The sequence below is a fragment of the Emys orbicularis genome, chromosome 11 (genome assembly GCF_028017835.1).
Source record: "Emys orbicularis isolate rEmyOrb1 chromosome 11, rEmyOrb1.hap1, whole genome shotgun sequence".
NCBI classification, from domain to species: Eukaryota; Metazoa; Chordata; order Testudines; family Emydidae; genus Emys; species Emys orbicularis.
In genome coordinates this window covers 79,246,974-79,262,719 of record NC_088693.1, presented here as the reverse complement: position 1 = coordinate 79,262,719, position 15,746 = coordinate 79,246,974, and the positions used below count along the sequence as shown (strand labels likewise).

Below are 15,746 nucleotides of genomic sequence, written 5' to 3'. Positions count from 1 at the left end.
CTTGTGTGGCTAAAGTAGATTAGGAAGAAGACTTTTTACCTGAGAACTTGGAAACTGGAAGCAATGCTGCTATATACATAAATCAAGTACACTTACATGCTGATAGTTACTTCTCTTTGCTTCCTATTCAGAGTCAGGTGGACCCTTTATAGACCAGGTATATGTCCTACAAAGCTATGCAGAAGGATGGAAAGAAGGAACTTGGGAAGAGAAAATAGATGAGAGGCCATGCATTGATCAGCTCATGTACTCAAAAGACAAACATGAATACTACAGGTAATATTTTACAAGATATGTGACTCCTTCATTTTCCCATTTAGTTCAGTCAATGAGACATTTGCCTTCCTTCCACATGCAGTCTGGTTTGTTTATTGAACTTGCTCATGAGTATCTGGGTGCTTGAGGATGATTTTGCTACATTTTTAAAGAGCACTGAAGCTGTTGTTTTGGTTAGGGGAAGGAATGGTAGGAGACAGCATAAAGTAGTACAATAGTGGTAGCAGGATGAAAATTTATATTTCCTACAGGTTTTATAAGGACACCTAGGAAAATCAGTACAGCAGTCTTCTTATTGCTGCCATATTAGTTGATTGTGGTTTTTCTTTCCCCTGCTTTTCAGGGGGAAAACACTTTGAACAGGTGAGGCTGACCCTGGAAAAGGCACTTTGGAAATATATTTTTCTAGCACAGTTCCTGATTGAAAGCAATGTGTTATTGCTCTTGACACCCTCTAGAAGAATCTCAAGGGGCAAGGTCTGTGCTCAGTTGTTTAATTCTGTTTTGGATTTTGTTTTTTTTCTCTCCCAAGGAGTTCAGTCACAAATTTAAGTAACACATTTGTTTTTTTCATGAGCATCATCAGCATGGAAGCATGTCCTCTGAAATGGTGGCTGAAGCATGAAGGGGCATACGAATGTTTAGCATATCTGGCACATAAATACCTTGCAATGCCGGCTACAAAAGTGCCGTGCGAATGCCTATTCTCACTTTCAGGTGACGTAAATAAGAAGCAGGCAGCAGTATCTCCCACAAATGTAAACAAACTTGTTTATCTTAGCGATTGGCTGAACAAGAAGTAGGATTGAGTGGACTTCTAGGCTCTAAAGTTTTACATTGTTTTGGTTTTGAGTGCAGTTATGTAACAAAAAATTTACATTCGTAAGTTGCACTTTCACGACAAAGAGATTGCATTACAGTACTTGTATGAGGTGAATTGAAAAATACTTTATTTTATCATTTTTACAGTGCAAATATTTATAATAAAAAATAATATAAAGTGAGCACTGTACACTTTGTATTTTGTGTTGTAATAGAAATCGATATATTTGAAAATGTAGAAAAACATAAAAATTTTATAAATTTCAATTGATATTCTATGATTTAACAGTGAGATTAATCGCGATTAATTTTTTTGAGTTAATCGCGTGAGTTAACTGCGATGCACTATCACTATTTGTCATATTTTCAGTATGAGCTATTTATCCCTCTGGATTATATCAAGTATATATTGTGACATCTGTATATGACAAACAGTACTTTTGATTACAAACTCCAAGCAAGATGGGATCTCTATGTTTCTGTCAAATTCTGTAAAAAGTTCTAGTTGTGCAATTCCTGAATTGTTTTCCTGTCATATATTTCAGATCTCATTAATTAAGGATCTGTTTTTATCGTTAAACCTGATTTCTACTTATAACAAGTAAAGTCCTGGAGGGTTCTCCTAGTCCTGAAGCATCACTATGACACCACTTGTCATCAGCCTAGATGCTCCTGGAGAAGTTAAGATTCAGGAGTTGAGAGAGAACACCTTATTCCCTCTGGGAGTCTAGTCACTAGGAAAGGTAGCTGTGCAGTTACTAATAAAGGGGCTTTACGGATAAAAGGCGATCTAGGTTGTCAGGAGGAAGGCCTCTCCATTTTCCCCAGAAAACACAGGAAGTCTACTAGAACAGATCTGAAATCAAGCCCTTTACTGTACGCTCGTTTTCTTGTGTATACTATGCCTGTTATGTGAGTAGCAGGTATCCAGCCCTGCGGCCTAGAGATGAGCATCTGAGTCTATTTTCCTTTGGCTCTGTGTGGTACATAATAATCTGCAAGTGTCTCTTTCAGTGACAGCAGAGGTGCCTCTGGTGGTTTGTATCGGGGAGGGGTGCTAGGACTGCGACCTGAACTGTGGGCTTCCCCAACTCCTTGTTACAAAACTAGATTGAAACCTGAAAAAAATGCATTATGGAAACTTCCACCCGTTAGCTACCACTCTCTTACCTTGGTGGCTTTTTGAGATGCCGAGTCACTGGTCATTGGGATGAGCTGCACTCAGTACTGTCCGTCAGCCAACTTGCAAACAAAAGGCCTTGTGCTAGTCATTGAGCCATCCTCTGCCACTGCCATAGTCACAAAAGAACCGCTGCATATGATTATTGTTTAGAAATCAGTCTAGACTGTGAATAGAGTAACATGATGGAATGCAACTGAGTTAAGTCCAAAGCAGAATGTGAAGAGTTACAAAGTGATCTCATAGGCAGATGAAATTAAATGCTGATAAATGCAAAGCAATACACATTGGAAAACATAATCCCAACTCTACCTACAAAATGATGGGGTCTAAATTAGCTGTTACCACTCAAGAAAGAGATCTTCCATATTTGAAGAGAAGGTTAAAGGACTAGAGACCCAAGTATCAATCCTGCGTTTCATCAGAGAAAATGAAGATTTTTCTGGATAGAAGTCAGCGTTTGGTCCTGCAGGCACAGCATACTGAAGAATCAGAGAGGGGAGTGCAGAACGGGGAAGAAAATTGGCAGCATGTGACCTCCAGAAGAAGAAAGGTGAGAACCCATGTACCCCCAATGCAGATTGAGCTAAGCAACAGTTTTCAGGCTCTATGTCAGAGTACCATGAGTCAGAGAATGGTTTGGAAGAGTCATCAGAGGGAAGGGATCAGAAGGAGACCCCATCGGCAGGAAGGCATGGGATGCATTGTCCTAGGGATGGGGGTTCCACGACCGTCAATCCTAAGAGGAGGAGACGGGTGGTGGTGGTCGGGGACTCACTCCTAAGGGGGATGGAGTCATCCATCTGTTATCCATACCGGGAAACTTGAGAAGTGTGCTGCTTGCCTGGAGCTAGAATTCAGGATGTGACAGAGTGTCTGCCAAGACTGATAAAGCCCCCAGACCACTACCCCTTCCTACTTCTCCACATGGGCACCAATGATACTGCCCAGAATGACCTTGAGTGGGTCACTGCACACTACGTAGCTCTGGGAAGAAGGATAAAGGAGTTTGAGGTGCAAGTTGTGTTCTCATCCATCCTCCCTGTTGAAGGAAAAGGCCCAGGTAGGGACTATCGCATTGTGGTGGTAAATATGTGGTTGCGCAGGTGGTATCGGAGAGAGCGCTTTGGATTCTTCGACCATGGGATGTTGTTCCAGGAAGAAGGATTGCTAGGAAGAGATGGAATCCACCTAAAGAAGAGAGGGAAGAGCATCTTCACAGGCAGGCTTGCTAACCTAGTGAGGAGGGCTTTAAACTAGGTTCGCTGGGGGATGGTGACCTAAGCCCGGAGGTAAGTGGGGAAGTGGGATCACCCTGACATCTGCTGGGAGAGCAATACAGCAGTGCACAGACAATCCAGGAAGTTTTTGGAGAGTGTTGAGGACAACTTCCTGATGCAAGTGCTGGAGGAACCAACTAGGGGCCGTGCTCCTTGATCTGCTACTCACAAACAGGGAAGAATTAGTAGGGGAAGCAAAAGTGGATGGGAACCTAGGAGGCAGTGACCATGAGATGGTCGAGTTCAGGATCCTGACAAAAGGAAGAAAGGAGAGCAGCAGAATATGGACTCTGGACTTCAGAAAAGCAGAACTGATGGGCAGGATCCCCTAGGAGGCCAATATGACGGGGAAGGGAGTCTAGGAGAGCTGGCTGTATTTTAAAGAAGTCTTATTGAGGTTGCAGGAACAAACCATCCCGATGTGCAGAAAGAATAGCAAATATGGCAGGCGACCAGCTTGGCTTAACAGAGAAATCTTCGGGGGTTGTGGGGACTATAGCCACCCCAACATTTGCTTCAGTCCCCCTGCAGCAGCCGCCACTTTCCGGCTGCCCACCTCTGAAGGCAGAGCGGAGAGAGCAGCAGCAGCTGCTGGCTGGGCTTCCAGCTCTGAAGGTGGCAGCACTAGCAACAGTACAGGAGTACGGCCAGGCAGGGGGCCGGGGTGCCTGAGAACAGTGCCTGGCCTGTGTCTATGCCTGCCAGGGCATGCTGCCCATGGCACGTGGAGGGTCTGGGGCTCACCACAGCTGCCCAAACTGACGCTCTCCAGCCTGGGCTCCTGGGCCCCGCCTCTGTGATTACTGCTTTTCCCTCCCTACTGGCTGCGAGCAATCGAAGGGCGGCAGGGAGCTCAGGAGCAGCCGCAGCCCTGGCCGGTGACTGGGGGGGAGAGGAGGAGGGTGGCCGGAACTTACCTGAGGAGGCGCAGCGGGTGGGGCCCCAAAGAGGGGCAGGGCCTCGTGTGCACCTCCCCGATTTTCTGTCTAGCCCACCTCAGCCCCCGGACTGGGAAGAGGCTGGTGCCGCCTCTGTTAGGAACAATTAGGAAAAGCATAGATAATAAGACAGAAAATATCATCATGCTGCTATATAAACCCCTAGTACTCCCATATCTTGAATACTGTGTGCAGTTTGGTCTCCCCATCTCTAGGAAGATGTATATTAACTACAGAGAAGGGTAATAAAAATGATTAAGGGTATGAACAGCTTCCATATGAAGAGAGAGTAAAAAGACTGGGACTTTTCTGCTTGGAAAAGAGACAGCTAATGGGGGGCTATGATAGTGGTCCATAAAATCATGACTGGTGTGGAAAAGGTGAATAAGGAAGTGATATTTACCCCTTCACATAACACAAGAACCAGGATGAAATTAATAGGCAGCAGGTTTAAAATGAAATGAAGTACTTCACACAACGCACAGTCAACCTGTGGAACTTGTCGCCAGAGGATGTTGTGAAGGGCAAAACTATAACTGGGTTCAAAAAAGAATGAGATAAGTTCATGGGGGATAGGTCCATCAATGGCTATTAACCAAAATGGTCAGGGATGCAACTCCATGCACTGCGTGCCCCTGAACCTCTGACTGCCAGATGCTGGGCCTGAACAATGGAATGGATCACTTGATAATTTCCCTGGTCTGTTCATTCCCTTTGAAGCATCTGGCATTGGCCACAGATGGAAGAGATGGACCACTTGGCTGTTCTTATGCTCTAATGAGTTAGAGATGCTTTTGTTTAGTTTGTTGGAGAAATTACCAACTTACTTTCATATAAAACCTGGTAACTTTAGCTCTACAAATAGTTACTTTTGATCAGGAAAAAAGCTGTTCCATTTTTTCACTTGATTTTTTTTTAACCCCAGTAATAACAAAATATACTCTGAAAATCAAGAGATCTAAATCAATCATTATTGCGTACAGATTATAAAGATATTATGTTTTTTTAAGGAGTACATGTCCATTTTTGTTGAGACCAAAGACTGTTTTTTCCTCTAGGATGTGCTGCTAACTAAACTTACTGTACACAGCAAATTCATCTTAAAATGGTGATCTATTAATTGGAGACTTTTTTACTGTCTTACAGGGGATGGTTCTGGGGTTATGAGGAAACACGGGGCCTAAATGTCTCTTGTCTGTCTGTCCAAGGATCAGCCTCTATCATAGCTCCTGTTCTTTTGAAAAACACTTCAGCACGGTGAGTTGCCTCTATGTTATTTTTGTGTGTGTTCGAAAACCTGTCTACACACTAGGAGAAAGGTGGCCACAGCTTCTGGCATGTTACACTATGATGGGATCTCCTCACTGGAGAAGTATAGTTCATTAGAAGTGTTATAAAATGTCTGGCATCAGACAGGAGGATGAGGTAGAGGAGGCTTTCTTCGGACAACTAACAGAAGTTTCCACATCACAGGCCCTGGTTCTCGTGGCGGACTTCAATCACCTGACATCTGCTGGGAGAGCAATACAGCAGTGCACAGACTATCCAGGAAGTTTTTTGACAGTGTTGGGGACAACTTCCTGGTGCAAGTGCTGGAGGAACCAACTAGGGGCCGTGCGCCTCTTGACCTGCTGCTCACAAACAGGGAAGAATTGGTAGGGGAAGTAGACGTTGGTGGCAACCTGGGCAGCAGTGACCATGAGATGGTCGAGTTCAGGATCCTGACAAAAGGAAGAAAATTGAGCAGCAGAATACAGACCCTGGACTTCAGAAAAGCAGAACTGATGGGCAGGATCCCCTAGGAGGCCAATATGAGGGGGAAAGAAGTGCAGGAGAGCTGGCTGTATTTTAAAGAAGCCTTATTGAGGGCTCAGGAACAAACCATCCCAATGTGCAGAAAGAATAGCAAATATGGCAGGCGACCAGCCTGGCTTAACAGAGAAATCTTCAGGGAGCGTAAGCACAAAAAGGAAGCTTACAAGAAGTGGAAACTTGGACAGACAACTAGGGAGGAGTATAAAAATATTGCTTGAGCATGCCGGGGTGTAATCAGGAAGGCCAAAGCACAATTGGAGTTGCAGCTAGCAAGGGATGTGAAGGGTAACAAGAAGGGTTTCTACAGGTATGTTAGCAACACGAAAAAGGTCAGGGAAAGTGTGGGACCCTTACTGAATAGGGGAGGCAGCCTAATGAGAGATGATGTGGAAATAGCTGAATAGCTGCTCAATGGTTTTTTAGGTCTCGGCCTTCACAGACAAGGTCAGCTCCCAGACTGCTGCACTGGGCAGTACAATATGGGGAGGAGGTGAGCAGCCCTCGGTGGTGAAAGAACAGGTTAACAACTATTTAGAAAAGCTGGACATACACAAGTCCATGGGGCTGGATGCAGTGCTTCCGAGGGTGCTGAAGGAGTTGGCTGATGTGATTGGCTGATTGGGAGTTGGCCAATTGGTGATTGGGGGAGGTCCCACATGATTGGAAAAAGGCAAATATAGTGCCCATCTTTAAAAAAGAAAAAAAAGAATCCGGGGAACTACAGACCTGTCAGCCTCACCTCAGTCCCTGGAAAAATCATGGAGCAGGTCCCCAAGGACTCCATCTTGAAGCACTTGGAGGAGAGGAAGGTGATCAGGAACAGTCAACATGGATTCACCAAGGGCAAGTCATGCCTGACCAACCTGATTGCCTTCTATGATGAGATAACTGGCTCTGTGGATATGGGGAAAGCAGTGGACATGATATATCTTGACTTTAGCAAAGCTTTTGATACGGTCTCCCACAGTATTCTTGCCAGCAAGTTAAAGAAGTATGGATTGGATGAATGGACTATAAGGTTTATAGAAAGCTGGCTAGATCGTCGGGCTTAACGGGTAGTGATCAACAGCTCAATGTCTAGTTGGCAGCCAGTATCAAGGGAGTGCCCTAGGGGTCAGACCTGGGCCGGTTTTGTTCAATATCTTCATTAATGATCTGGATGATGGGATGGATTGCACCTTCAGCAAGTTTGTGGATGACACTAAGCTGCGGGGAGAGGTAGATATGCTGGAGGGTAGGGATAGGGTCCAGAGTGACCTAGACAAATTGGAGGATTGGGCTAAAAGAAATCTGATGAGGTTCAACAAGAACAAGTGCAGAGTCCTGCACTTAGGACGGAAGAATCCCATGCACTGCTACAGGCTGGGGACCAACTGGCTAAGCAGCAGTTCTGCAGAAAAGGACCTGGGGATTACAGTGGACGAGAAGCTGGATATGAGTCAGCACTGTGCCCTTGTTGCCAAGAAGGCTAATGGCATATTGGGCTGCATTAGTAGGAGCATTGCCAGCAGATCGAGGGAAGTGATTATTCCCCTCTATTCAGCACTGTTGAGGCCACATCTGGAGTATTGTGTCCATTTCTGGGCCGCCCACTACAGAAAGGATGTGGACAAATTGGAGAGAATCCAGCGGAGGGCAACAAAAATGATGCGGGGCTGGGGCACATGACTTATGAGGAGATGCTGAGGGAACTGTGCTTATTTAGTCTGCAACAGAGAAGAGTGAAAGGGGATTTGATAGCAGCCTTCATCTACCTGAAGGGGGGTTCCAAAGAGGATGGAGCTCAGCTGTTCTTAGTGGTGGCAGATGACAGAAGAAGGAGCAATGGTCTCAAGTTGCAGTGGGGGAGGTGTAGGTTGGATATTAGGAAAAACTATTTCACTAAGAGCGTGGTAAAACACTGGAATGGGTTACCTAGGGAGGTGGTGGAATCTCCTTCCTTAGAGGTTTTTAAGGCCTGGCTTGACAAAGCCGTCGCTGGGATGGTTTAGTTGGACTAGATGACCTCCTGAGGTCTCTTCCAACCCAATATTCTACATTTCTATTATCAGAACTCCAAATTATAGCTGACTTGAAGACTAAAAATGCACATATTTTTTTCCATAGTGTTGGTTCCTGCTGTTTGTTTGGGCGTCATTACCATATTTGGCATTGTACTGAACAAGGAGATAAATACCCTGCCCACAGACAATTTACAATCTGAATACACACTTACTACTCGTGATATTATTGCCTCATTTCTCAGCCCTGCTCACTGCACTCACCTTGATTGTAGCATTTAAGAGGAGGTAGCCATAATTTGGGAACATCCTCTGAGGCACTTGTGCAAAGCAGCAGTCCTGAGCTCCTTCCTTTTCTCCCTGTTGAGGTGTATATATATACACCTTGTTTCCATTTGTCCTCAGCTGTCTTTGCAGTAGCCGTTTGATCCGCTGTCAGGAGTGAACTAACACAGCAGGCTTGGGAGGCAGAGATGCAATATCTCAGATTTGGTGTGTTTCCTCCCCGCCCACCATTAGAGATGGGGCTGGGCAGACCAAGAAATTCATGTCCATTTCTTTCCTAGCAGTAGATGATGTCCTCCCAGCAGTAGCCTGATTGGAGGACAGCTGAGGTTAGCAGCACTGTAGACTGATGTGTCAGAAGGGGAGCAGGAGGAAGCTCAGGGCCAGTTTCTTTCCATGTGGTTGCCCTGAGCTCCCAGGAGCAGTGCTTAACCTGCCCTCACCTAGTGCCTCTTTCCCAACCAGATTCTACTGCCCCTCCCTTCATCTTCCATCTCTTTTGTGGGAGCAGGTTGTCTCATCCCTCTGACCATGTTCTATGAGGTGCCATGAGTCAAGAAGGCAAATATTACTTGGACATTGCTGACTCAACAATTATCAGTATGTTGCTGATTTCACAAGTAAAGTGAAAACTGTCTCTCCTTCCCTCCCCTCCTAACAAGCTGACAAGACATAGGCATGGGTTTCCTGATGCTAAGTATTCAGTTATATTGAATAATAGCAATAGTGTATCTGTCTTTTATTTATAGGCCTTTCTGTAGCCACCATCATCCAGTATTTGAGTACTTGGTAAATAATGAATTTATCCCTGTAGCAACCCTGGGAGTTAAGAAACATAACTATCGCCATTTTTACTGACCAACAGTTGAGCAGTGAGTAAGATCAACATTTTCAAAAATGAATGGTAATTTTCAGATGGCTGACTTGAGTTGCTTTGGGCCTGATTTTCAGAGGTGTAGAACGCCTGCTGCTCCTGTCCTTATCAGTTGGAACTGCAGAGTTCAAAGCAGGTTCAAAGTTAGCACCAAGACTCACTGGCCACTTTTGGAAAATATCACTGCATGAGTTGCCCAAGAGGATCTGTGGCAGAGCTGGGAATGGAGCCCAGGTCTTCCTGCCTCCCATCGAGTGCCTTATCCAGGAGGCCATCCTCCTCCTCCGTAAGAGGCACTCATGAAGAAGCACCACAGATAGTGATTTAACTATCGTGGATGCTGCCAGGCACCTCCTGGATCAACATGCACAATAAGTTTACTAATAACCCTTAGATATAACCGGGCAATATTAGAACGTAAGTGATCCTGCATAGAGACATCTCTGATTGGCTTTGCTGTTGAGGTAACAGTAGTTGTAGAATTTGTACAATGAGATTACCACACACAGGATGAGTTTACTTTAATCTCATAGTTAAAGACATGCAGTTCATAAAAGGACACACTAATGTAAAGATAAATATAGTAAGGCTCAAGGCTTTTCTCAACTTTCATCTTCACATTTTCCTTCTGTGTGTAGATAAATACGTACAGTTCCCCCAGACTGCGATGGGAGTTGCATAGAAGTATTAAAGGACAGAACTGGTTCTGTATGTATTCATGTTGGCTTTAACAGCATAATTAGCAATCCAAAATACTCCATAAGTCCTATGTGAGCCAGTAGTACAAGCAGAGCTTTAACTCTTGTGTTTTCTCTCTTTAGGATGTTTACAATTTTAACCTCAATATTATATTAACACATTTCACTTTTTTCTTTGAAAATGGTAAGACTAAAACTAAACTCTTTACTGATTTTACTATGAGATTCTACGGCTCTGTATTTGAAATCTTATGCACCTGTGGTTCACAACAAAGTAACATCACAAAACCATGCCTATATAACTAATGAATGTTGATATGATGCATGTTGTTATGTAGTACTGTAAATAATAACTTGAAATTGTCACCTATGTGTCTAACATCTTTTTAGTTTTATACAACTTTGTTTCAAACTAGCTGGGAGACGAATCCTAAGTAAGGACTAGTCAGCCACAAAATTTAAACTTGTAAAAGTCAGCTGCCATGTAATATTCAAAGATCTTACATTTGTTTATAGCAGGAAATAGGGGGAGGTTGTGATTGGTTTTGTTTTGTTACTCTTTCATAACTCACAGATTTTTTTGTTCCAGTTTATTTTAAATCACCTTTGGGCTGATACAAAACTTGGTCAATTTAAGCTAAAATAGAACCTTACCATAAGTTTATGAACAGGTTAAAATATATATAATTGTGGCCCCGTGTGTTTCTGCAGTCATGGATTTTGTCACAGACACTACCACTTTGCCACAGAATTGTTCCCAGAATCTCAACTTTTGTTTAAAAACTGAAATTAAATATCTGCCTCTTATGGTTCAGAAGACAACCTTTCAAATGTAAGCCAAGCAGAAATGATGCTGTGTTCTCTTCCTGAGTTTGTCGAAGGCCTAAAACAAAGACTGTCAGGGATGTGAACTGCTCAATTGGATTTTAACTTTGATACCTAATGACTCAAATTTAAATGTTAAGATAAACTATTTACCTGCTTATCGTTTTAGTAGAAAAATCCCACTCAGTGGAAAAACTTCTGTGGGAATTGGATCAGACTTAGTGTGCTCATTCTACAAACCTAAACTACTTCCCATATATTTCTGGCTGCCCCAAACTCTAATCTTGATTTTAAAATGATCAGTGATGGAAAATCCCCCACGCCCCTCAGTAAGTTGTTCCAGTGGTTAATTGTTCTTACTGTTAAATATTTATATCTTATTTCCAGTTTGAATTTGTCCAGTTATTTAGTGGTAGTTTACTCAGTGTCCCTTTAAAATGTACAAGGGTGGCCAGATCCTCTCTGCATTGGAGATGTTCTCTTGTTTGCTTCCGGAGGGCTGGTCCTGTCACACAAGGGGCTCACAAATGTTTTTAGAGTATAGACTGTACCTTAGAGAGATGTGTGTGGCTCACTCCCTACCCTGTCCACAAATGTAGACACCCCCCCCAATCCTCCCACAGAGGCGCAGAATTCTGTTAGGAGTAGCGCTTATAGTAGCCGCCATAGGGCTATGAGGGGACCACACATGATACTCCTGACAGAATTGTGGGGACGCAGAATTCACATGGCCTGCATATTTCTGTGCCCCCCTCACAGAAAAATACAAAAGAAATCTGGGGGTGGGACACGCGCCTCTTCCCCGGCAGCCCAGGCAGCGCGTCTGTTCCAGACTCTGCCCTCTTGCTTTCTCCTGGGGCTTGCTGGGGGCGTAGGAGGGGTAGGTCTTTTTATTATCCAGGAGGAAGGCTCTGTCCCAGAGGCAGAAATGTAGCAGCCTGCCTGTTTGTTAATTGCTCTCATTCTCTGAGGCAGAAATGTAGCAGTCTGCCTGCTTAATAACATTGTTAATGTTCCTATTGTTAGATAACTGTTGCCATACTTAGTCAGTTCCCCCAGGAACATAAAACCTGTAAAAGTTTTAAGGTCCCTTGTCAAGGCTGCTTCCCCACTTTGAACTTTAGGGTACAAATGTGGGGGCCTGCATGAAAACTTCTAAGCTTAACTACCAGCTTAGATCTGGTCCGCTGCCACCACTCCCAAAATGCTAATTCCCTTCCCTGGGTAGCCTTGAGAGACTCTTCACCAATTCCCTGGTGAATACAGATCCAAACCCCTTGGATCTTAAAACAAGGAGAAATTAACCATCCCCCTCCTTTCTCCCACCAACTCCTGGTGGATCAAGATCCAACCCCCTTGGATCTAAAAACAAGGAAAAAATCAATCAGGTTCTTAAAAAGAAGGCTTTTAATTAAAGAAAAAGGTAAAAATCATCTCTGTAAAATCAGGAGGGAAAATAACTTTACAGGGTAATCAAACTTAAAGAGCCCAGAGGAATCCCCTCTAGCCTTAGGTTCAAAGTTACAGCAAACAGAGATAAACACTCTAGCAAAAAGGTACATTTACAAGTTGAGAAAACAAAGATAAAAACTAACACGCCTTGCCTGGCTGTTTACTTACAAGTTTGAAATATGAGAGACTTGTTCAGAAAGATTTGGAGAGCCTTGATTGATGTCTGGTCCCTCTCAGTCCCAAGAGCGAACAACCCCTTAAACAAAGAGCACAAACAAAAGCCTTCCCCCCCCCACCCCCCCAAGATTTGAAAGTATCTTGTCCCCTTATTGGTCCTTTGGGTCAGGTGTCAGCCAGGTTACCCGAGCTTTTTAACCCTTTACAGGTAAAAGGATTTTGGAGTCTCTGGCCAGGAGGGATTTTATAGTACTGTACACAGGAGGGCTGTTACCCTTCCCTTTATAGTTATGACATCCCTACATTGCCAGAGTAAGGGAATCAGCTCGGAAGAGCTATGTGCTTTCTCACTTTTTTCCTGTGCCAAAGTGGCACGATAGGGTTAGTTTAAAGCTCAGGATTTATTTTATTTACCCATTTAAAAAAAAAGACTTTGAGGGCAAATAAAACATTTACCAAGCAGTCCATAAAATGTCGGGACTATTAGAAGCAACACTTCCCAAAGCCAGGTCCAGGACAATATGACTTTCATGTGTGAAAGTCTGAGCAATTTAAAATGAGATTCTACTTCCCTCCCGTTTGGTGTTCTGTAATATAATTTAAATGAAAATCCAGGATTATAACTGGAGTGCAGGGTATTAGCTACCAAGTGTTTGTAACTTAACTTTCATGTATTTAATAAATGCTGAATAGTTATTGTGGCTTTTTTTTCTGTATCGTAATTTAAATAAATTACCAAAACAATTGAAACTGGTGTGATTATATTGCATTATTTTGACAAATAAAATATGCAGAATTTTTAATTTTTTTGGCAAAGAATCCCCCCAGGAGTAAAGTGCCTAAATGGGACATAATATTAGGAGAGTTTATATTTAATTACCTTAATTAATTTTAGCAGTCAATAATGAGGAGAGCCAGCACTGTGTGACAAGACAGCCCTTAGTGGTCCCTGGGCCACAATTTGGAAATGCCTTCCTTATACCAAATAGGCTTAGGGTCCTGTTACTGTAAATATAACCTGCTGAGGAAAGTGTTTCACTCTCAATGTTTACTATGCACACAGAGGGCAGGCAGTCTTTCCTTCCCTCGCTACTGTATAAGGAAACATAGTAATGCAAGTTATATTTCTAAGGGAATTGTACTCAACTTGACCATTTTTAACAGGTCAGTGATGTTAGACAGAGCTGAAAACCTCCTTCATGACCACTACGGAGGGAGAGATTATTGGAATGTGAGTATTTTCTAATTAGCTTCTCCAGATTTTCTATTTGATATTAATAAAAACCTAGTATTGACTGTGTGTGTTGCTAATGATTTTGCTGTGAAGTCCGAGAAGCAGCCAATCTCGTAGATGATCTGCACGTTGTATATTGCCAGCTGATGGAGCAGGATGTGTAGCTGCTGTATTCGACATAGAATGTTCACCTGCTCCTGCAAGGAGCTGTCTGTGAGTGGACTTCTGCTCCTGTTTGGAGCGCAGTTGAAGTCAGTAGGGTGCTGATCACAGAGCTCCTTACAGGTACAGGCCTGAGACTGTAAACATTTCAGGTGGGATTTTCCAAAATGCTTAACAATGGCCTAATTCCTGACTTCATCGGGAGTAGAGTTAGGTCAACCCCGAGGGTTTCAGAAATTCCAAACAATAGCCTTTTAATAGGAGGCATCAAGGTTGGAAGTTTAAGATTTTTATCACTGAATCAGTGGTTTTGCTGTGATGGACTGAATGTTCTCTATTTCCCTGTTTCTTGTGAAGCTGAACTAGATTTATGTACACAATTCAGAGAGTACAATTCAGCTGGTATGGGTGCATGAATTTCTTAGATCTTGAAGATGAGTTAGAGTTAAAAAAAATCTATCCAGGTTTGGTTTACAGATGATTACAGTTGCTTTCTAATTTTCAAGAGGAGGTGAGCTTGCTGGAGAGAGCAAACAAATTATGATCCTAGGCCTTGAACCTGCAAACACACAGGCGCTTGACTTAAACCCATGAGTAGTCCTATCAGCTCAGTTAACAAATTATTTTCTTGGGTAATTCAGAAAAAGTAAACCTTGAATTACTTGTGAGGGAAAACTTCCCCCATAATAAAGAGATGTGGATGGATCATAATTTCTAAGACTGAATACTAATCTGTAAAAACAGGACATAAAACCCATTTGTGTCATAATGTATCTTCTCTGATACAGGCATTATAGACTTTTAAGGCCTAAATTTGCTTGATCAAAATTCATAATCTGCTGGAGAATGTTCTTATTTTAAACAGTTTTTTTAATAACCATAATTTTAATTAGAGAGATGTTTACCATATGAATTCCCTTACGCTTCTGGAGTAGTGGTTCTAGCTGTATTAATTCCAGCTGATATCCTAGATATAGATGTCTACGGGGGGAGGGATAGCTCAGTGGTTTGAGCATTGGCCTGCTATACCCAGGCTTGTGAGTTCAATCCTTGAGGGGCCCACTTAGGGATCTGGGGCAAAATCAGTACTTGGTCCTGCTAGTGAAGGCAGGGGGCTGGACTCGATGACCTTTCAGGGTCCCTTCCAGCTCTAGGAGATAGGTATATCTCCATATATATGTATAGACAGAGAATTTGTGAAGATTATTTTATGCAGCAAAATACTGTACAACAATATTTGCCATATATAATACAATCAGTAACAAAGGATGTTTTCAGTCATCAAGAAATTTAGTATTAAAATGCAAATAATAAAAATATTAAATTTAAATGTTAAAAATTTTAAAATGCTTGTCCCATTATGGCTGGGCAGTTGTTTGAATAAATTGCTTTATAATTTTATAATTTTTTTATGACAGTATCTGTTCTTGTGATAAAACATCTGACTTGAAGTTGTTTCTTCGTTTTATCACAGTAGCAAAATATAGAAGAGGTGTAAAATGATCCCAGTGCATGAGATTTGAACTTGTGTGTGGGTTACAGCGCAGATATCCAGGTCCTGTAAATGGGACAACAGTCAAAGTATTAGCGCTCGTAACATTTCAATAGCTAAGAGCCTCATCCAAAGAGGTTTTTTTTTTTTTTTTTTTTTTCACCAACAGAATCCAGCTGATGACTATGCAATGAACACAAAACTCATATTATGTGATTCCCATCATCAGCTGCTTT

The 15,746-nt window shown here is 42.8% G+C and overlaps 1 protein-coding gene across 1 annotated transcript in view; it reads left to right on the top strand.

The window, feature by feature from the left end:
* POFUT2 (protein O-fucosyltransferase 2) overlaps positions 1–15,746 on the top strand; it is a 34,892-nt gene that overhangs the window by 8,572 nt on the left and 10,574 nt on the right. Inside the window, exons 3-5 of the mRNA XM_065413225.1 lie at positions 132–276; positions 5,643–5,753; positions 13,787–13,853. Of these exons, the coding sequence (XP_065269297.1) occupies positions 132–276; positions 5,643–5,753; positions 13,787–13,853 (323 nt within the window). The remainder of the gene's footprint in view (positions 1–131; positions 277–5,642; positions 5,754–13,786; positions 13,854–15,746) is intronic.